The sequence below is a fragment of the Oryctolagus cuniculus genome, chromosome 11 (genome assembly GCF_051225735.1).
Source record: "Oryctolagus cuniculus isolate XC-2025 breed Fujian yellow rabbit chromosome 11, ASM5122573v1, whole genome shotgun sequence".
Taxonomy (NCBI): Eukaryota; Metazoa; Chordata; class Mammalia; order Lagomorpha; family Leporidae; genus Oryctolagus; species Oryctolagus cuniculus.
Genome location: NC_142877.1, coordinates 56,420,628 through 56,444,076, shown reverse-complemented (window position 1 = coordinate 56,444,076; position 23,449 = coordinate 56,420,628). Strand labels below are relative to the sequence as shown.

At 44.5% G+C, this 23,449-nt stretch overlaps 1 protein-coding gene across 50 annotated transcripts; it reads right to left on the bottom strand.

Annotated features, from left to right (window-relative positions):
* Positions 1-212: 212 nt before the first annotated feature.
* Positions 213-21,919, bottom strand: PCBP2 (poly(rC) binding protein 2). 50 transcript variants are annotated; one of them, XR_011380059.2, is made up of 16 exons: positions 21,499-21,772; positions 19,078-19,218; positions 18,460-18,483; positions 18,337-18,369; positions 17,858-17,974; positions 15,462-15,593; positions 14,356-14,484; positions 13,241-13,315; positions 11,326-11,418; positions 10,176-10,217; positions 8,893-8,965; positions 8,346-8,384; positions 7,369-7,424; positions 6,445-6,614; positions 1,972-2,098; positions 213-670 (listed from the first exon to the last, which is right to left on the bottom strand). XR_011380059.2 is itself a non-coding variant. In XM_089308425.1 (15 exons), exons 2-15 carry the CDS (start codon positions 19,144-19,146, stop codon positions 634-636), a joined length of 1,089 nt encoding a protein of 362 aa, XP_089164551.1. In that variant the 5' UTR covers positions 19,147-19,218; positions 21,840-21,919; the 3' UTR covers positions 213-633. The 50 variants fall into 50 exon arrangements, 41 of the variants coding, with proteins under 41 accessions (XP_089164551.1, XP_069908413.1, XP_051701536.1 ...); XR_016216769.1 differs by having other exon boundaries at positions 1,972-2,060; XR_011380057.2 differs by having other exon boundaries at positions 13,241-13,328; positions 14,357-14,484.
* Positions 21,920-23,449: the final 1,530 nt, after the last annotated feature.

Genomic DNA, 23,449 nt, shown 5'->3' with positions numbered 1-23,449 from the left:
AGGAAAGTTTTTCTTTTGGGCACAGGTTTTAACAATGGTCAACCAAGTACAGGGTCACAGGAAATAAGACCAATGGCCAATAAAAAAGATGAGTGGTCAAACAGAAGAAAATAACTGGATGTCGAGCCTTCTATTCAAAACCCAAGCAGGGTCCTGTGAGGGATAAAGGTACAAAAATAACGGCAGGACAACAGGAATAAAACCCACATGAATCACTGTGGCATCCAGTTTCTATTCACAAAGAAAAAGCTCCAGTCCATCTTTTAATTTTTTTGAAAAATTCCTGACATTACAGAACTAAACTGAAATGTATTAATATTCCACTCTTACATTTCCATGACAAACAGAAAAATTCATGAGCCAAAAAAAAAAAAAAACCCAAAAGAAGAAAAAAAAAAAAAACACGGGGAGAAGCTTATAAAACTAAATATGGATCTCAGCATTAACAGCTGAACAGAGAAAGGAATTAAAACGCTTTTAATTAAAAAATCACGAGTGGATGATAAAGTGTGTAGAAACTGAAAATTTACAAACTATTTAAAACCTGGAATCGCTGACTGTTCAGAAACTACACAGATGGATCATGGGTGGTGGTGAACAGCAGAAAGGGATTATGGGTGAATCTGCATTGTTCTAGCTGCTCCCCATGCCACCCGTCTCCGAGGAAAGCCTGTAACACAGAAACAAACAAGAACTCAAAGTTAGTTCTCCCAGTGCCCAGCTACACCTCACCTCTGAGACCTTCCAGCCTGGTTGGTGAAATGTGACAGAGTACACACTCACCACTGTACTAGCAAGTGAGACATTTCAATACTTCTTAGGTTAACCAAAGGTTCCTGAGGCAAATCACCTCAGAACTGAAGGAAACACCTCCCTGGTAACAAACTGTCCCTCCAAACTATGTTCTTCGGGCCTTGGTGGGAATATGCCACTCACTGCCAGTGAGCCCCTGCGGGTTAGGATACACAAAACCAGCGTTTTCCATTGTTGCTGAGCTCATTTCCCCACTGCCCCCAAGCTGCTGAGAGAACACCAGTTTAGCCTCATGGGGTTAATCCTGAACCATCCCCTAGAAGCCTTGACTCTAGACAAGCTCTGGGTTTCTCTATCAGTATGAAGGCTGTTACTATAAGAGGCTATAAGGTGTTAAACAGAACAGAAAGGGAGTTAACTCTGGGGCCAGAATTCTATTGTGTTTAAGACTAGCTTTTAGGACTTTAAAGTGGCAGATGAAATAATTCATCTCAACTCCCTAGCTCACTCATGAAGCTCCTAAATCTGCAGTCTTATTGAGCCCAATCTTCCACCCACACACCTTCTAGAGCTGGTCATCTGAGGTCTGGGAATCCAGTTTAGAACTTAAAGGAAAGGTATCTGGGAATTAAGTATGCTTTTCTGTTTATCAGGTAGCCAGCTCCCGTTCTGAATAGAACTAAACATGACACTCAGTCTCAGTTCATTATGTTATTTCATTAAGATTTTAAATTGACTGTCATAATCTGTTATATCTGACCACAGAGCTTAATTCACCATCTGCATCTTTTGCACAATAATGCAAACCCAAAAGCTGACCAGAGTAGGCAAAGCCAAGGGCCAGAAAATTAAAACTCTCTGAGCTACAAACTATATTTACTTTTAACTCATGAAAGGAAACATTTAATTCTTAAAAGGAGGTAGACTCTTGCTAGCCTTAAAAACAGAAGACTATCTAGAGCAAGGTAAACAATGGGCCCGGAATGAAAGGGTTCACCGTGGGAACTGAAAAAGTCTCAGAAAGGAACTGCTGGGTACAGTTCATACAGAACCCAGAATAATTCAGTTCATTCAAAAAGCAGAAGCGCTCTTGCCCCAGGGGGGTGGGGTAGGGTGAGGCAGGGAGAGGGGAGAGTCCAACCAGAAATGTTAGGGACTCTAGATAGAAGGACCACATGAGGGAGCTCTAAGCTTTTAAAAAAATTTAACACCAAGTACCTTTGGAGGTGGTGATGTAGCAGCCCCTTAAACATCTGGATTCCTTCCCAGCAATCCTTCTTTAGGGAATATTCATTAGGTTAAGAGGCCTTCCAATCAAGAATTAGATAAAATAAAAACCAGGTCCCTGGGGGGAGATGGTATCAGCATGATTAAGTCCTAACTATGGAAGGAGGTAGGGCTGGTCCACTTGACCAAGGAGCAAGGAACTCCTAATCTGGGACAACCACATAGAGGGCTGTTCATCCCCCACCCCCCCACTTCATGCAGACAGGTGGGGGCATGAAACACATTCCTAAGGCCCACTTTGGATGGAGAAACCACAACAGAGAATGAGATAACATACTGGGAAATGCATGGGAGTTAGCTTTAAAAAACAAAAAACAAAAAAAAACAACACTCAACCAAAAAGGACATGGAAAAGGTCAAGGGAAAATCTCCTCATTCCCTGGGAAGACAGAGACTTCTAGTACCCTAGTTGAACAGAGTATCAGAAGCCTCTGATATATCTCAATTTCTACAGAGAGCTGTCCCTATCCTGGGGGGAAGGAAATAAGGCTTCAGGGAGGTAAATAAATGTAAAGCACTGGTTAGTCATTCCTGTGATCTACAAATTTAAGTTCTCTTAGGTGTCTATTTCTATTTATCTCTTAAATGAGACAACTGAGTTAAAGATTAGCTGATCCCTAAAGTTCCTCCTTAATCTAAGAATATAATTTCTTACTCATTCCAGTGTCAGGTGTAGAGGGGGGCAGACAGGAGGCAGGAGAGTAAAGGAATTTGGTTGACTAATTAGAGCTGGTTTCAGATGACCTCTCAGCATCCCATAAGTTCTAACTTAGAGGAACAGAGACAAAACCTAACTTTATCATACTTATCAAACCATACCCCACCATTCCAGATATGAAAATAAATTCTTTGTATGTATACTTTGGACAAAGTCCTCACAGTACTCATTCACCAGAGCAAACCGTAGCCAGGAAGGTGCTCTGCTGCTGCTGACAAGGTTAAGGGAGCCCAGACAGACAAACGTTTCTTCACTAAGGAAGCTTCCTTACGAAGGACCTTCAAACTGCCACAGGCCCCAGTCAGTTGTATTCCCTAAGAGTCCCCTCGGGTCACATGTTCCCACCCCTTTACCCTTCACAGCACACGGTGAACTAAGGTTCTTACTGCGGCAACTTTATTACAGCTAGAAACACAAATATGACCAAGAACCCTGATAGCTTAACCATTAAATAATTTTTAAAAGGGGGGGGTTAATGGAGAAGCTTTTATTCATTAACACAGAGCCTAACACATTGTTATATTCCAAGGCAGAATAAAGCTACAAAAAAATAACAGAATGAGAAAGAAGAGCAAGAACTGTGGCTCTATAGATAAAGAATTCAACAAGTCAGACTCCGAAACAGGCACTCAGATGAAACAGCCTAAACCTAAACAAAGGTTACCATTCCCCCAACCCCCACCCAGTTAACCACCCCCCAAGTAGTAAAAAGGAAATGGTCACAAGCTCACAATAGTTTGGTTCTCACCAGTGTTAACAAAGGAAAACAAAATGAACCAAGAAAACACTTGAGGAGGTACCTCAAGATACGCAATCAGTAGGGGGAGAATCTCTGTTTCTCGCCTTTCAGTTTGTTAGTTACACACGGCACCGCAGAGGTGGTGGTGGTGGCAGCTGAAGCCCCGGTACCCTTAGCAGCAGACACAACATTTAGAGCCAGGAGAGGGATGGGTTTCATGCCAAGCAGACTGGAGACACAAGGGGCGGTCGGAAGAGGGTTGGGGAGGCTGGAGGGTGCGTCGGAGGTCCCCGCTGTGGCGAGCGAGGGGGTGGTGGTGGAGGAGGAAGAAGAAGAAGAAGGGGTGGAGGGTTGAGAGAGGTTGATGCTGAGGTGATCAGGGATCGTGACGGAGGCTGCCTGGGAGGAGGGTTTAGCGTTTTCTAAACTGTAACAGAGGAAAAAAGGAACAAAAAAAAAAGGGTGGGTGGAAGGGAAGACCACAAAAGGGAAAAAGTACAGGACAAAAACCGCTTCAGTTTTATTAGTAAGTTCCTCTGGTTGCCAATTAGGAAGACCTAATATTAACTATGACAAGCTTTTAGCCTGTGTCCCACCCTTTAAATAAATGTACTTTGCCATCCTCCATTCCACAGTGCTATTTAAAATGGCTACAGTGAAGAAAAATTTGACAGACTAAGCAATCACAGGAAACATACTTCCACATATCTGATATTAACAACCCAACCCAGAAGTCACAAAGAATGACTTCAAGTAGAAATGTTTCACATAATCAAATGTCAACTTACCATTCTAATGGAAAACCAACTATCAATAACCCACATAGCTTGCAATTTGTTTATTCCCTGTTATGTCGTTTAAATAATACTACCTGCATCTCCACAGCAAATGACCTAGTATGTTATCAGGATGGCAAGAGGCAGAAAGACCAAAGTAAACCTCTAATTTCAAACCCCAAAGAATGTAAGATTCTCAAAGAAAAATGTTGAGAACAAAAGTGTTGATAAGAACCAGGGAAGCTTTTCTGGTAGGAGGTGGTGGGAGTATAAAAAGGCTCTTTGTTTCTGACTGACCAAACTTCCAACACGGACTTTACAGAACTAGAAGACACAAACTCAAGCATTACCAAAACAGTCATGTCTGAAAGGTAAAAATACTGCTTCTACTCCTAAAATAAGACCTAACAAGTAACGAGGTGCATCTCCTGGAAGCCTAAGTGTGTGCAGAGCCAGCACAGCAGGCATTTGCTGAGGCCTGACTGGCCCAGAAGGCAAACTCAAGGGCAGAGAGGCTCTCCTGAGGGCTCCATTTTGATTCCCTAGGTCCTGCCGCCCACAAAGGAGTGGAGCACAGACATCAACTAACTGCAGAAAGGAAACAGAGTGTCAGGACCACAACTCAAGGGACAAAGTAGGAATGCTCAGAATCCATGAACTGAAAGTATAAAAACCCTTCTTGCCTAGGATTAAGAAAACCAGTTTGCACTGAAACTGGGACAAGAGGAGAAAGTGAAGAGTAAGCTTTGTATACATTCAGTCCTTGCTTTGATGTTAAAAGAAGCTTTAAAAAGTTCTGACCCAAATCCATAGCTTGGACAGTTTCACTAAATATAACGAAACTAAACAGCCAGCCACTTAATGTGGAATGACTGTAAGCAGAGCTTCCTTACATAGCCACTGACCTAGTATGGAGACCAGGCAGGCAGGCCATGTTTATGCAGTCATAATTTAAACTATCTGACAACATTCAGGGCCAGCCTATCCAAACCAGAAGTTAACAATTTCCAGATTCCACAAACCCAATTCTTGACATTCAAAATCCCTCTCCACTGCACCTGGAGGGGAAAGGAGAAGCCCATCTTTGCAGACAGCCTCTGTGCAGCAGCTGACAATGGGCAGGAGGGCCTGACGGACCTGAAGGACAGAGCTAGGCACAGGAAAACATCTTTCTACACGAAGACGGTAGTAGCCCAAGGCAAGAAAATACTTAACGAAGAAATCAGAACCACTACAAGATCTGGTATGTTCCTAACCCAGGGGTAACAGACCATAAGAAAAATAAATGGTCAGTACTAGTGTGACAATACTCGGCTTCATACACATCTCTCCTTTGCACTATATTTGGGAACTTGTCTTTTATGCTCTACAGACAAAATAGTTAACAAGAAAGGAAAACTAGTTATACTCCCCATAAAAGGAGTGCTAAGTCCCTCGGGAAAAGGTTTGCTAACACTGGTTTAAAGTGAGCAATCAAGAATGTGACTTATATGTGCTGAGAAAGCAAGAGATACACCCTTCAGGATGCCCATCTGACTGACGTGGTCCTACAATTCCAAGTGCAGTAACATTACCTAGCTACCAGATAATTGAAATAAAACCTCAAGATGTCATTTAGGGATGAGGCCAGGGAGAGGACTGAGAGAGAAAGTACACTTGGCATTTCTGTGAACTTTGCCTCCTTTTCCGCATAAGCTCTGAACAATGGATACATTTGTAATCCACTGAGAAAACTGAATTGTTTTCTAAATAAACTGCAATGGCTGCCTCCAAGGAAATGCCTTGATATCACACCTACTCTATCACCTAAATTAGCTGAGGGCAAATTAGTGAAAGAAATACCAGCCTATGACATGTACAAGAAACCAATGTTTGGTGTTGTCAGTCTGGGTGCTCTGGCTACTGGTGACGATATACACTATCCTTTCCTATCCCCAAACCATCAAGTCAAACAAATATTAAGCAACCCACGCTTCCCCTCCCCATGCAAATTTATTGCAGTCTGGTTACTTCTCCTGCTACACTAAAGATGAAAGAAAGTAGGCCTAGACTTTTAAATCCGGCCTTCTCAACACATCCTCCAAACAATCCCAAATCTAACAAACTGCAACATTCCCCTACACACAATTACTGTGTGGGCATTAGTAAGATGAAAAGTGGGGCAAACTCACCTGACATTGATTAGGTATTGAGCCAGGCTGATGCTGGCAGCAGATCCGGTGATGGTAACCTGCCTATCAGTAGATCCTTCTACTGGGTTCGCAATTTTGATCTGCGCCCCAGACATCTGACGGATCTCATTGATTTTGGCGCCTTGACGCCCGATTATGCAGCCAATCAACTTAAGGGGAAAAAAAATAACAGAGAGACCAAATTAAAGAGCTGCAGGGCTAGGTCTAAGAATTCCACCTCATCCTTTTAGCTACATTTTGAATACAAGATCATGGCAATCAAAACTACCACCTACATCCGACACTGGTACTTACATCTATCTGATCAAAAACCTGAGTTATAGATTCAACCTCATACTCTTCTGTATGACCACTGTGGATCAGAGCCACCTCTAAGCTTACTCACTCTTCTAGGTCTAGGTATTAGCTCTTCATAGTATCAACACCAGAATCTGAAACCTAGTTGGACTGCCTTAAGTTTCTGGTCACAAAGATGATTAAACTTACCCTGCCTGGTAATCACCATCTAACAATATTTTTCAAAAATTCTGATTCACAAAATTTTTGCCTCCAGAAAAAAATATCATACGGGGTTACTCAACACCTTGTGAGACTGAGTACTTGAAGAAAACAGATCTAACATTCAAGTAGCACTGCACTCAATGCTTTTTAAGAGTCAGCAAAAAAATGAAGGCAAATACAAATTTCTTTTAACAAAACAGTTCTGTCTGCCTCATGATACCCTATAATGGTTTTATCAAATTTTGCTACCAAGTTTGTAGTTCGAATTGTATGTACTTTTAAAAAAACTTAACTTGGTGTCTACACACTCTTATTTTCTTTCCCTAGAGCTCAAATGTATCAGGAAACCCTTGAGTAAATTTCTACTTATTTTCATCACGTGATCCAACTAAGTATACTTACATCATTTGGAATGGTGAGTTCATGAGAAGTAGTCTGAGCAGATGCATCCAGACCTGCTAAAAGACAGAAAAGAGCAAGCAAGCTCAATGCACAGCATTCAAAACCCCCCACTGATTAGCACATTAAACTAACAGAAGGAAATACACTGGAAACCAAGCATTGGCTGTTGGGATTCATCACTAACTTGGAAGCCTCCAAGGAGGAAAGAGGGGAGGGGTGTAGAAATAATGCTGGAAAGGTTCTTCTGTACACTCAGAAGAGCTGATTTCATGCCATTTCCTGCAAAGCCCAGCCTATTCGGGGGTAGGGAGTGGAAGCAAGGGGCAAGGGAATGTGGCATCCTCAGACAGAACCAAAATCTATACATCAAGTCGTTCTGTGCTTCTACTCTTCTGCTTAGGATTTCCTGCAGTTGTGTTCCAATTTCCTCACCTGATGCTCACTAGCACCGGTGTCAATATCATGCCTGTTATTGGTACCATGGACTTTTGGCACACATGCAGCACTGCTTTAAATATACTTGTATCAGATTAACATCCTCCACCCCTATCCACCTAACCCCTAACCTAGACTTAAAGGTCAGATAGAATGAAATGGCAGTCAGGTGAGGGGAGTTTGTTTCTCCAGATTTATTCCCTATGTTTTGCTTGATAATGTTATAATTTTTATTTTGTTTTCCAAAGAAAAAGAAAAAAAAATGCCATCAATAAACACCCATGTTCATCTATAATGACACCTGGACTGCCAGGCCAGCTGGCTAACCCTCAAGCCTCATCCCGCTCTCAGCTGCATTTTTCAAGGGGATTGGCCAGATCCATCAAGGGACCCTTGGGGGCACCAGGCCCACCCCTTTGCTCTCTCAGCTCCTCTCTGCCATGTGCATGTTTCTGGTATGGTTCATGGGCAGTGAAACAAGACTCCCACCAGTTTATTAATATAACAGTAGAATACTACAGATTTTTTTTTTTAATCATTACCCCAATAGCCTTTCACCTCTGGAGAGCTGGATTCAATGCCTGTTAAGATACAAGTGAAAATGAGTTTGGTGGTCTCATCCTAACCCTATCGGACAAGTTATTCCTTATACAGAACAAAAAAAGCCCAAAAAAAACCAAAACAAAACAAAACAAAAAAAAACCAAAACACTACACAATTTGGCACAAATGGATTGCCTCTACCCAAGTCTGAATAGCTGACGGGGAGAAAGGAGGTGCTGATCAGATCAAGGGGGCAGCAGTCAGGATGGGTTGAAAGAAATAACAGCCTACCCTTTGCCTGACAAGCATCCCCAGACCTCACCCCAAAACCTTCCAGGGCCTTATTTTTAGATTAACTCAACCCAAATAAAAAGCATGTTAACAAACACATTACCTCCTTGGGTTTTGCCATAGCAGACAGGCCAAGTTTAAACCAGCAGCACGCTGGGTAACGAAGCTTGCTTTAAACAGATGTCAAGCTGAGACCTTGGGACTGGCCTCTGCCTTGCACTATACCTTACAGAAATAAATACTGAGGTATCCATACCACTGAATCCGGTGTTGCCATGGGTCATGGGAAAATGAGACTGTTGCATTGCCAACTGGTGCAGCTTGGTCAACTGCAAGGAGGAAACAGAAGAGGTTGGCATTAGAAGAGTAACAGAGTGAGGCTCAAACATATTCAGATTTGAAAACGCAGAGCTCCTGGGCCCCAGAGGTGATTCTCCTACTCAAACTACCACAGAGGGTTGGGATGAGGCTTCCATTACAGACCTGGGGATGGGGCAGAGGTTAACAGCAGCAATAGGGTCAGAAGAGAATGAATGCATCTCAGGTGTGTGAACAGAAAAGCAACAGCACCCGCCCAACAACCATCCCCTTGTGGGCTACTTAATGAAGGTGTTTGCAGCCATTGCAACAGTTGCCCCAGGGACAAGCACAGACAGGCTAGGTAAACAAACTGTGCAGTGGTGCTAGGGGAAACACACCATGCAGGGTTCCATCAATATTGGGAAGAGGGAAGGAGATTGGGGGGGGGGGGGGAGACTGCAAGGAGAAGAAACCAAGCTGGGTTTATTCCCCACCACCACCACTGACTTGTATAGGTATGTTGCTTTATCTATTTTTAAAACTATTCTGACTATTGTAAAACAATCAACGCTCAAATCTGCTGTCCCCTCTCCTGGGGGCTACCACTAACCAAGAGCTAACTCACTCAGCTTCCTAAGTCTAATGCTCAGCACCTGAAGGGGTTAGTGCAAGAAGTCTCCTGAAACAAAGTCTAAACACCAGCACTTTGAAAATGGGAGTTTTTAGTGGCAAGGCAGGTTTTCAGTTCAGTTCCCAGATTTTAAGCTTCCTATTCCTCCCAGGTAGCCCTTTCCCCACCCCTCCAAATGCTTTTGAAACTGTCATCTCAGATTAAGGTGGACCCAAGGACAAATCCAACCTCCCACCTCCCCTACAGAAAGGATTCTATGCAGGTAAGCACAGTTCACTTTAATTTAAATTTTGCCCTGAGACAGCAAATGACAGTGTACCACAGAATGTTTCTCTGGAGAGTGATCTGAAGCATGGGGAAAAGTAGAAGCTAATCAGCTGCTGGATTATCATTTCTTGGGATTAAATGTCCAAAGGCAAACAAGATGCTAATATTCCCTGATTAAAGATTAATTAAGGGTCAAAATATGGGTTCACCTCATGAGGAAAGCAAGTATACTGCAAACATTTAAGACCCAACTCACTTCTGGCTACTCAGAAGAAAGGAATTAAGACAATTTTGGTTGGGAGAGGGAGCTTTTCAAAACAAGAAGTGAAAACAAAACTTACATCTGGCTGTGGAATGGCATACTGTCCTTGAATGGTATAGGCCTACAAAAGGAGGAAAACAGTTCCTATTAAAAACCAATCACGGACAGCCACCCAGTGGGGGGGAAAAAGACGGATTTCAACTAGCCAGAAAGCCAGAGTTGAACTACAGAATGGGGAGGCCAGAGGGATGAGGCAGTACATGGAAATCTCACAAATACAGTCAGACCCGAGTTGGCCTTCTTTGAGCCTATTTTGACTTTATTCCAGGGATCCTATAAAGGTAGTCAAGTTCCCTGCAATCAAAGGCAAAAACAGACTTATCTGTTTCTTCATGAAAATGTGGGAAGTGAGATTAAACAATGCCTCGTTTGACCAGCCACCCCCTCCCCACTTCCTCCCTATACCCAAGACAGCCTACAGGGAAAACAGTCTCTCCCTCACCACCCCAACCCTGCTACCAATCATGTTGATGTGAACAACTTTTATCTGTACCAACCTACATGGCATTTTTCAAACACTTCCCTTTTTCTATTTTTCTCTATATTTGCCTAAAGATCTCAAGTGCTCTGGAGGCTAGCTGGGTCCCTAACACTATAGGAAGCTGACCAAAGGCGCGCACACACACACACAAATCACTGCTCTAAGTCCTACCTTCTCCCACCTCCCCTCCATAAAAGGCACTTGCAGCTCCCACTATGCCCTCCTCCCCCCTCCCGCCATAACCTCCCAAAAAGGGAGCTGGATCTTTCAGGGCAACAGGGTGGGATACAGGGGGAAAGGAAAAGGAAACAGGAAGGGAGGGGAGGGAACAAGGGGCTGGTTAACAGGATGTGAAGCTTCTCACATCACATGGCCAGTACCCCCAAAAGCACACCCAGGTGGGAGTGGGAGGAAGGTGAAAATGGGGTGGAAGGAGTGGGAGGGAGAAGAGGGGTTTAACAAAAAAAATTAAAAAAAAAAAAAAAAAAAAAAAAAACCGAGTTGGTGTTACCATCTGGTGGGCTACGCGGCCTGTGTGAAATGAGGTGGGGGGGTCAGTCCAGGTCCCCGTGGACAGGTGGTGTCCACAGCACAAAAATCACCAGCGCCACTGGCCCCCCGCGTGTTGGCAGTCTCGGCTGAGGCGGAAGGATTGAGTGAGCCTTGGAGACTGAACATCCCCTCTCACCTCTAGAGGTGGTCCCTCCAGGTCAGGGTTGAGGCACATGGACGGGGTGGTGTGGGGAAAGCTCGCACTGTCGCTGCCTGTGCTGTACCTGTCCTGTGGATAAATAGAGGATTTCAGTCTCCAGGGCTGTCAATCCGGCACCTTGTCACCAGCATGAAATTCACACAAAAAAAGTTGTTTATTTTTTTCTTTTTCCTTTAAAAAGGAGCTCACGACACAGTTTGAAACGAGCTGCAATCAGTGAATTAAAAAAAAAAAAAGTTACCTAGTGGCAGATTTCACACTGCACAATTGGGCTATTTTCAGTAAGAACGAAGAGGTGGGGTAGAGGCTGATGCCAGCTCCTGGTCATTGTGGGTGGGATTAAGTCAAACCCCTACAGAGCCCACTTTGCCACAAAGGGACAAAAGACACACGTCCATCTGTGGACATTACATGAACTTATTTATTTAAAAAGGCCCATGGGAATGACCCATGACAGGGCCACTCATGGAAGAAGCTGCAAGCTTTCAGAGGGTGGTCAACTGAATAAAGGGGAGGGAGGGAGGATAAGGAAGCAAAGAGGTTTGAAAGGGAAGGTGGGAAGGGGAGGAAGGGAAGTGAAGGCAGAGTTTCTAAGGGAAGACAGCTGCTAGGCAGCACTCCTAATCCCACACGGGAGCAGGAGAATCCAAAAGAGCAAGAACCTGGAGTTCGGGAGTGGGGGGGAAGGGGCGGCTCCCAAGGCTTACCCTCCTGGTTATTCTGCCTCTGACCCTTTGCATATCCTGCCTCACCATCCAAAGTGACTACGAGCCCTTTGACCAAAGGAATTTGTACAAGGCCAGTACTATGTCAGGCTAACACTGTGACATTAAAGCGCCAAAAACTACAATGACAACTAATTCCTCCAAACTTGTTCAAGTTCATGCCAACTCAATAAAACATGAATGAGATGGACTCCAAGTTTATGCACCCCCTCTAAAAGGCTCCCAGATCAAATACAAGAAAAAACTAATTAAATATGCTTCTAACAGGCCAGCCCCAAGGCACTCTGAGCAATGCACTTGCTTTTAGGTAGGCAGCCACCAAAATGAAGATTACTCTATTTCAACCAGAATCCCAATATTTTAAAAACTGACCTACCTACTCTTCAAATACTCATCAACAAAACAGAAAACTGTCATAGCACTGATTAATGCTCTTGATATTCATGTCTAACTTCAGAATAAACCATGTTGTCAAAGATCAAGAGTTTAGGTTGGTGAGGAAGGAGCAGAGAAGCTAAGGGGGTGCTTTGGTGTTTCCACTCTAACACCAAAGGTCACAGCACCACAGCCCAACATGCTCTCCCGCCCTTCTACTGAACTCGTGCCCCAGCTGATTTCAGTTACGCCACATGGGTTCAAACCAGTGTTTCTGAGGTTGAGAGTCTGGGGAACAGCACACTGGAGTCTGGGAGTGAAGGGTAGGAGTAGGGGAGGTGAGGTGGAGGGAAGGGGAAGTTTGTAGGACACTCAAGTTCAGGACCCCCTATTTTGAGACCACCATCCAGAATCTCATTCCGAGGTCCAATTCTTTGCTACCTTTACTCAGACCTCGCAAGATCAGCCTACACATATAAAAGCATGGATGGGGTGGGAATAGGAGTAATGACACTAAGGCAATTTAACTCTTCAAATCCAACCCACCTTAAATTACCAATCAATTATCTCTCCCGAGTGCCTACAAAACTTCCATTGCCTGGTAAAAATTAAATAAGGGCTTGGCATTCATAGCTTTCTCTAGTACAAAAAATAAAACTAAAAGCAGTCAAACTATGGCCAGAGTACAGATTTCAGCAAGCATGCAGAGTGGCTTGGTGTGCTGCTGGCAAAGTTGACATTTCAAATACAACTTTTGTTCAACTCTAGCCCACCAATAAGAATTTTCTTACCTGACCACCTGCAAAGATGACCGGAGAACTGGACGGCTTGGGCCGGTACGGGATGGTCACGCCCTTCGGAGGGGACTGGGAGAGAGTCAGAGGGGAAAAAAACAAAAAGAGATAAGGTTTCAAAGCTGCTTCAGCTGTGTGGCTTTAGCTCACACAGGTCAATTAAATTAAAAATTGTAATATTTCCATCCCTTCTCCTACCAAGTACTCTAGCTAGATCTACTCAAGTTAACTACAACTGCTTGCTTTAAACAGCAAGACAATGCACACACTACACAGTTCATGCTAATACTCATCAATGATTCCCCTGTAATCATCTCAGGCACCACTTCCACATTTTCAGATAAATTTATTGAACATGAAAAACCTTATATACACCCAAATTCATTCAGCTGGTAATTTTAGGCTCTTCCATTTTAGTGTGACTAAGACAAAAAGCCAAAATTAGAAAAAACATACCCAAATGGTGTGACCAGGATAATATAGACATGGTCTACAAATAACTCAAGGACCAAGTCACGGTTTTTTCTAAATTCTACTTGGAAAGTCTATTTCCTAACCAATACCGGACCAATTCCATGCAACAACTCTAAAAAGGTTAACGTTCCCCTAATTTTGTTTTTGTCTTTAAAAAATAAAAACAGCAGCATATCAGAATCTAATTAATTCAGAAACTCCATCAAGGATCCATTTTTCTATTCTGTAACTACCATTTTGAATATAACCTGTGCTTCGAAGTGAAACACTTAGCAATGCGTCAAAGTTCCATGTAAAAATGTGTAATTATCCAAAAGGTAAATTTAACTTCTCAGAAACCCAAATGCATCTTTGGCCACTCATTCTAAATCCAAGTACTGATATTCCCCTACCCAGCTCAGCTCGAATTATCGTGAACCAAAAGAGATCACTGCTGCTTAGCAGTTTCTATTTTTACTCACACAGTAAGAAAAGTCAAAGCTGGGGGAAGGAAAATATGAACTCAGGAAACCTCTTTCCCTACCCCCAGTGGAGGCTTCTAACAGCTTTACCTAATTCTAGTCTTACTAAATATAGATCAATTCCTCTGTCCCCAGAATTGCCCTCCCCCCAGTCTCAGCATGAGCCTGAGGGCTTACCTCCAACATGACCACGCAGATCTGTTTGACACACTCAATGATGGATTGCGGGATGCCAGCAATAGTGATGGCCCGCTCAGTTGAGTTGGGGAGCATATCCCCTGCCACCTGCACCTGAGCCCCTGTACTCTTTGGGATAGAAAGAAATTTAAAATCAGAGAAAAACAACTCATGCTCTTCCAATTTCTCCTAACAGCAACCGCAGAGTCTAAAGTTCCATGGATACTTTTATCCCATCTCCTGTCTTCTCCCTTCACTTTCCTTAATCCAGATTGTTAACAAAAGTTAGAAGTGAATTAGATTGTGAAAGAGTAATCCTGAATAGAAGCCCAGATTTAAACTGCTCTCCAGAAAAAGGTTCTTCCAGAAAGTTATCCCTCAGTTAATTGCATTTTATGCATGCTGAACAGAAACCTCATTAATATCACCTACCAGGCATTCTCTTATTAAACAAATATTTATATGAAGCCCATCCTATGAGCCAAGCATCACTACAAACGCTTGCCCGGCACATTCCATTAACGAAACCAAGATTTCCACTCTCACAGCAATTACAGGTACATGGCTTCCCAAAACATCATCCAGTTTTCCTTCAGAAGCCATTCAAATTTCATTCCAAGTCCAAATTCAATGACTTCCTAGTCTAAAGCTTCTGTAATTCAATGTAACTCCATTAAATAAGGGAGTAAAACTAACTACTCCAACCTATCTTCCCATTTTCACTTTGCTAAGAAATTTGGTCAAGGAAAATACTGCTACTGTTTATCAAACAGCAATCTCTTTAGACATAAAAGAATCCTGTAGGCCTGATAAAAAGTTGCAAAATTATGCAGAATTGTCTGCTGATAAAGTTGGGAACCAGTCACATGCAATAGCTGGAAATTCTGATTAACGTTCATGTTCTGATGTTATTCAAACCTACGAATTGTGTTGAAAAAAACTACACAATACTTTTATTCCCCGTATGATCAAATTATAATCTTCTAGGAGTGCTACTTTAACAAATCTTCATCTCAAATGCTATCTTTTCTTAGCTATTCGAAGAGCTCGTAGAGCTCCATACGGAATACACAATTAACAATCCCAAAGGAACACAAGTCACCAACCTCTCTTATTTCCTTGATCTTGCAACCACCTTTTCCAATGAGAGAGCCACACTGACTAGCAGGAACCACCAGCCTCAAGGTAACCGGAGGTCTACTGGCAGCTGTGCTATTGGTCATAGAGCTGCTGATGTCCTACAGAAAGAAAATTAGAACACCAGAAAGATTAAGTTAGAGCAGAGCCCCGGAACCTGTAATGCCGTAATGGCAGCATTGTAGCACAGTGGGTTAAGCCCTGCCTTACAAAGCCACCATCCCATATGGGTGCCAGTTCAAGTCCCAGCTGCTCCATTTCTGATCTAGGTGCTTGGGCCCGTCACCCATGTTGAAGACCTGAATGAGTTCCAGGCTTTAGCCTAGCCCAGTCCTTATCATTTGGGTAGTGAACCAATGAATGGATAATATGTGTCATTCTGTCTTTTTAATATATCAGTCAATCTTAACAATGAAAAGTGAAACAAGGCAGTTCAATTCAAATCACCAACTCCGTCCTCCTAGAAAACTAAAAATATAAAGTTAGAAAGCTAAGCACTGTTATAATTTTTTTTAGTTAACAGTATCCTTGTAAAGTAAATGAAATTGAGGCTCAGAATACTTGTGCCAGTCACAAGCTGGAGACCTGAGGGGCCTTCTACCACTCTACCCACAAGGGTGACCCAGGTGAGAGTCCCAGGCTTCTGGCTTCAGCCTGACCCAGCCCAGCTGTTATGGTCTTTTGGGGAATCAATCAGCGGATGGAAGACCTCTGTAACTCTGCCTTTCAAATAAGAAATCTTTTGAAAGAGGGAGAAAAAAAAAAAAAAAAAACGGGAGACTGGAAATTAAAGACTATTGGCTCAAACCTCATAATATTTTCCCTAACAAAATGCTAACATGTTTTTTGGGCCGGCGCTGTGCCACAACAGGTAATCCTCCACCTGCAACACCAGTATCCCATATGGACACTGGTTTCAAGTCCCGGCTGCTCCTCTTCTGCTATGGTCTGAGAAAGCAGTAGAGGATGGCCCTAGTGCTTGGGCCCCAGCACCCACATGGAGACCTGGAAGAACTTCCTGGCTCCTGGCTTAGGATCGTTTTTGGCCATCTGGGGAGTTAAGAAGAGGAAGGAATACCTCCCTCTCTGTCACCACTCCCTGTCTGTAATAGAGTTACAACAAATAAAGTCTTTTTTAAAAAATCATGGTTTTAACCTAATTAAGTTTAGCCTTCTGAAGATTAAGTGGTTTAAGTATCACTTCTCACCCTAATCTCCACATATACAGACCTGAAAACTGCTAAAGCGTAGCCCTGAAAAAATTCAAGGACATGTTTCTTACTGGGTTAACAGCACGTTTTTGAAATGCTTTAAGTCACAAATTTTGCACTAGCAAGGTCCTGTGGGTCAAAAGATAACATTTCTGATCCTGGCAAGGATCAGATTTCAGGCACCACCAAGCACTCCTCTAACTATCAATTGCACAATTAGTTGCATTACTACAGAAGAAGAGAAAGAAGCCCAACACAGGACAACGGCTGTTCAGCCTCTGAAGAAAGCTCAGAAGTTCATTCGGATAAAACCCCTGACATGGTTGTTGTTTCTAATAACCTAGGTCTCTCCCAAGTTTAACTCTAACAGTGTTTTATCAGATTGATTATCTTGTTTAAAACATACATATTTATATTCAACTAACTCTATGTTCAGCAGAACCACTAAAAAAAGTGCATTAATCATGCATCATTCACTTAATTGTTTACTGGGAAACATAAAGCTTCCGAAAAAGGCACGGCACAGCTTCAACAACTACTGGTCAAGAAAAGCGTTTCACGCTGAGTGCCTGGCAACAGTCAAGCTGTAACTACAAATGACAAATCTGAGAGGACACCACAGGGAGCAAAGGACTCATTTACAAGACTGTGATACAGCCTACCTTTAAATCTAAAAAATCCTTGGGAAGGCAACAAGTGGGGCTGGCATTTGGCTCATTGGTTCAGATGGCACTTGGGATGCCACATCCCACCATATCAGAGTGCCTAGGTTCACATCCTGGCTACTCAGTGAGCCAGTCTCCTGATAACATACATCCAGGGAAGCAGATGGCTCTAGTAGTTGGCTCCCTGACAACCACATGGGAGTCCCAGATTGAGTTCCAGGCTCCTGATTTGAGCCTAACCAGTCCTGGCTATTGCAGGCATTTGGGGAGTGAACCAGTGGACTGAAGTAAGAGAAAAGCAACAAGCTAGCTGTAAGCACTTAAGGCTGAAGAATGAAGAACTGGGCACCTAGCTTAGCGGTTAAGATGCTTGAGCCCCACACTGGCATCTGTGGACTTTATTCCCAGCCAGAGCACCCAACTCCATCTTCTAGCTCCAACCTCACCCCATCACTGGCTGCATTTGAGGGCGGGGTGGGGGGAACAAACCTCTTCCAGTTTGTCAATGATCATAGCAAATGCTTTGAAAATGGCATTAGTGGGTCCAGCCAAAGTGATAATTCTCTCAGGACAATTCCCTTCTGAGATGTTGATACGTGCACCACTCTGGATAAGAAAGAGTCAAAAAGTCAAACAGACAGAAAAGAACTGAACATGTACAGGACATACAGCCCCTACTAAACAGCATGGGCAAGAAATTGCCTACATATACAATCCTGAATACAAAGGCAAAATCAGTAACATTTCAAACTGCTTCATGTTCCTCTTTGAAACACAACCTCCAATAGTTAAGATAGTTAAGTCTTGTATGAATTTTGAAACTTCTCAGAACCACATTTCCCAAAATACTATTTGTCATTACAAACAACAAAGCCAGAAAAATACAGGTTTCCCCCTGAGGCCTGCTACTTGTTTTAAAGGTTTTTCAACTCTCCAGTTAACAATCCCAAAGCCCCCTTTTAACTTACCTCCTCGCGCATCTTCTTAACAGATTCTCCTTTCTGTAAGAGGAAAAGTCAACTGTGAGTTCCAACTGCTATTTCAAGACAGACTGATTAAATAGTAATCAGAGTTGAAATTAATTATCTTACCTTTCCGATGATACTACCAACTTCCTACAATAGAGAAAACTAGCATTAGTAAGACAAACATTACCAAAAAGGATTCTCTGTCTAGCTAACCAGTTGCTATTTACACTAAGTACCACCCACAAGGAAATGAAAAATTTCAAGATTTATTTGGAAGACAGTTATTTTCTTTCCTTAAAGTTTTAAGTTTTTGAAGCTATCAAAAATTTTGGGAGAAATGATACAGAAGTGACTAAATGATATCTGTTTATTACAAATTACTTCTAAAAATAGCAAAAATCAGTCTTCCTGCTAGAAGTTTCCAAGAATTACTTGGGCAATACGCAATTTACCTATCACAAGCTACAGCAACCCTCCATTAGGGGAAAAAAAAAAAAATCACATCATCCAGGCATGAGATATTCTTTTGGCCCTAGCCTCTCCTAAGCCCTTCCTGCTCAGTGGAGCTTCCTAGGAAAGTCTGTCCATTTTCCCACCACACTCACATCCACGCTGTTAGAGAAGACAGCTAAAGCCAGACGCCCCACAGTGCTAATCTGATGAGCTCCAAGATGCATGTCTGCTCTTCCTGGCCCCTCCCCTAGCAGTTACTATGACCTAATTTCCCAAGCTGGTGCCTACCTTGCCATGCATAAGTAGCCGGATGGTGAGAGTGACATTTAATCCACCTTCAATCACACCGGTGTCCATTTCGAGCGGTGTTCTTGGGAGCTGGACTCTGAGTGGTCAAGTCTTTGGTCACTGGTGGGGGTGAAGCCAAAACTGAAAGACAAGCATGACGAAAGTCAGAGGAGGCAAACAGAAGGGGGCTTATTCCCCTGAGTTACTTTCACCAGTATCAATGCCTAATTCTTTTTCTTAAATGACACCCTATCAGACTCGCACACACATTCAGCACAATCGCATGAACATTTACAGCTCAGGATCTGTTGGAGTATATAGAAGGTGACTTTCCAATTTGCTTTTCAGAATGACAGGGTTTCTGCTGACTCTCGACACGAATGGTTCTCTCCAGACACTAGTTCTAAGGGAACTGCTAAAGGCGCAGCAGTTGTCCTTCAGCAGAGTAAGTTGCAAAAACAATTCAGAAAATCCCTGGAAACCATGGGGGCAAATCCAAACATAAAACACAATCAGGGCAGAGGACTTCTTGCTTCCGTATCGGGTAGCAGTTCACATCGAACGCTACAGAAAACACGTGAATTTTCTTTGTGGTAGCAATTTCCAAAATAGAGACGTACCTCACATTACAAATTTCTAATCTTAATGGGTAGATGACACCCAATGATTTTATTAAGATTTAGGTCAACAATCTCACTGAAAAAGGCGTTATCTCAGATGCCTTCCATGCAGCGCGCTTGGGGGGGGGGGGGGGGAGGTGTTCTACATTCCCCCTGGGGAAATGACTGAATACAGAGTTCTTTCCTCCTATCCCTTCTCCCAACCCAGTGTGATAGTTACTGACTGAAGAAATTGTCCTTGTTTCTGTTATGAACCTTATTACCACTCAAGTTTTTATTCAAGTCTAATAAGTCAAATCTCCTTCCCAAGAAAACAATCAAAAATTGGTTCTGCTAAAAAGTTATCTATCTTGTTCACTGTTTTAAGCTACAGCTTAAAAATCCCTTTACTATCCAGGATGGTCCTTTCCCCTCAGAAGTAATTAGTTATGAATAGAGGTTTGTTTTTGATTTTGCCTTTGCCTCCAGCACCTCCTTAGCACGCTTAACCCCAAAAGCTTTAAAAAAGCAAGCCCCGGGTTCCATTCAATTACTTCCAATGGCATTTTAAAGGTCCCTTCAAAACTCAACATCAATGGTAACTCTCCTAGTCTTCTCCCTTCACAGAACCAGCCACTGATTTAATTTATTTTTGCTCCAACACAAAGCCCATATCCTAAATATTCGCAGAATTTACAGCAAACCTGTCCCCTGGCTACTTTAGAATATGATTCTAAGTGATTATATAAGCGCATCTTCACAGCACATCATTCTCTATTTTCAGCATATAGTTAATTGCTGGCAAAATCCCAGAATCCAACACTTTCCACTCACGGAAAAACAATAGAGCTGGGGGAGGGGGGTGTTAGGTTTATAATGCCTCTCTTTTTAAAATAGGATCCGCTAAAAATGTGGCAGTTGGATTTCTTATCCTCGCTCAGACTTCCCAGCAAAAGCACTTTACCAACAGCGCCAGTGATGCAAGTTCGGAAGGGCAAGAAACAGAAACCCTAGTGGAAGTCATTACTTGCGGGGAGGCACACAGCTGCATTTCTCAGGCCACACCATCTAAGCAATCCAAGAGCTCTCGGTCGTCCTCCTCTCCGGCCTGGGTCAGGGAGTGAGCCCCGTCCCGGGAATCCGGCTGCGAATCCCGCAGGCCATCACCCCTCCTATAAATAGCTTGGCCCGGCTCTAGCAGGGGCAGGCATTTTGTCATTCCGAAAATCGTTACCCCGAAGAGAACGTCCTCCGTAACTCGGCCCGTCCACCCTTCCTCAAACTCCGCGCCCCCCCCCGCCCCTCCGTCATTCGCGCATTTTTCCACTTAGAAAAAGCCCCCCCTCCCGACAAGAAAACAGAGGGAAAAAAAATAAACGGTTCGGTCGGGGGGGGGCGCTGCGACCCAGGGGGAGGGGCCCGGCGAGCGGCGCCTCCTCGTGTGGCTGCGCCAGCGCCTGACCCCCGCGGGGAGCCGCGCTCACCCGCCCGGCCAGCAGGCCGGCCATCGCCTCCCCCAACCCCCCTCACCCAACAAATCCACCGCCGCCCCCCCTACCGCGCGCGCGCCCTCCTCCACTCCTGCGCAGCCGCCACCGGGACAGGGCGGGGGGAGGGGGCGGCCTTGCGCGAGGCCTACTAGGCCGCGCCGGAGCCAGGGCCTCGCGTGAATGGCCGGCCGGGCAGCCTGAGGTAGCAGGCGCTCACGCGGGGCTACGAGAGGCCGCGGCTCGTGACCAGGGACCGGAGCCCGCTAAGAAACACAGCCTTGAGCGGAAAGAGGAGCTGGAGCCGGGCACGGAGGGAGAATTTTGAAGCTTACCTGCAGGCGCGAGGCGACTGAGGGGGAAAGGGGGAGCGGGCGGGAAGGGGAAGGGCGGGAGGCCGGGGGCGGAACAATAGGGGCGGGCGGGAAGGCGAGGGGGGCCCCGCGGGCGGGCGGAGGAGGAAGGGGGGGGTGGAGGAGGAGGAGGAGGAAGGGGGAAAGAGACCCCGGGGCGGGTGGAGGGCGGCGGAGGGCGGGCGGGCGGGCGGAGGGCGGGCGGGCGGGAGAGGGCGCAGGCTGCGGCTGCTCCGGCTGCTGCCTCTGCTGGTCTGGGAGGGGGACGGGGCGGAGCGGCCCGCTTTCAACCCCGCGCACCCTCCGACCCCGGAAGCACTAACCGCCCCGGGGACCGGCGAGGCGAACGCGTCGTCCGGACCTTCCCCACGCAAGGCGAACGGCCTCCGAACAGCCTAGAGCGGCTCCTGGGGCCGGCTCGGCACCAGTGAGATGATGGCTGAAGGCAAACGGCGAAGTGTGGGGTAGAGCGGCGACGTGGGGGCGGGGAGGAAGCAGTGGCCCCTAGCGGGCTGTCTGGAAAGCGCAAGCTAAGGCGCGGAGGGAGCCGGCAGTAGCCATGGATCAGGAGCAGAGGAGAAAGGGAATGTGGAGAGAGAATTAGAAGAGGTGTGGAAAACCCAGTAGTCTATACTAATACTCAAAAAATAATGGGGAAAAAAAGGTGACTTGCTACAGTGGAGGCTACTATTACACTAACTCCTAACTCTGAAAATGTGGTAAAGAACTAAGATTTTACCTTATGTTGAAATCGATAAGGGAAACCTCCTTTGTAAAGAGTTCAGTCTACTGAATAGAAGGAGTGAGTTAGAAAATCACCATTCTGCAACCCAGGGTGAAATAGCAATTAATTCAGGCAAGTGGTATCAATCATTACAATTTCCAGAAAAGCATTGTTAGGGCACAGAATATCATGGCGTCAAATATCACCACACAGATTATTTCCAAATTGCGCAGTTTGAAGAGTAACAAAACAAAACAAAAAAACAGCTGAGGCCAGCGCTGTGGCGAGGCAGGTAAAGCCGGCAACCCGTGTGGGCTTTGGTTCCAGCCTGGCTGCTCCATTTGTGACCTGGGACCTGGCACCCATGTGGGAAACCAGGAAGAAGCTCCCGTTAGCAGCTTCAGGCTGCTGCCATTTGGGGAATGAACCAGTGGATAGAAGACCTCTGTCTCTCTCTCCCCTTCCTCTCTCTCTCTTTCTGTCTCCCTTGGATGCTCTACCTTTCAAATAAATAACAATGAAGTCTTTCAAAAATTGAAAAACAAGAACTGAAGAGATCTGGCAGTCACCACCTTCCCTAAGGAAGTGACCAAACTTTGCTGGCTAGGACGATTGCATGGTCTTGAACCAGGAGTACACAGCATCATCTGTTAAGTGTTCTTGCCAAAAGTGTTTAACCTTAACCTAAGCAAGCCTTCAGCTCTGATTTGTAATTTATGGGAAATTCAGAGGCTAAAGGAACCAGTTAAACACTAATGCTAGGAGATACCTGCAAACTCAAAATGTGGTGCTTTCCGCAAGACCACCAGCCTGGTCTCTCCGAAACCTATGGGATATAATAAAGGAACAGGCAGGCAAGGAGGAAGAAAGACAGTTTTAAGGCAGGAAAAAACAAATATAATGTTTAAATCTTGCTTGGATCTGGGCACAGTTGAGAAAATTCAAACATGAATAATAGATCATTGAGGGAGCATCAGTGGTACTTTTTCAGTGTTATAAATGGAGCTGTGATTACATAGAGAAATGTCTTTGAGGTGGTGCGTGATAAAATATGTAAAGGTAATGATGTATGCAACAGATTTTCAGTGGTTCACACAGGGCCGGCTCTGTGGCACAGTGGGCTAAGCTTCTGCCTGCAGTGCCGGCATCCCATATGGGCACCAGTTTGAGTCCCGGCTGCTCCACTTCTGACCCAGCTCTATGCTATGG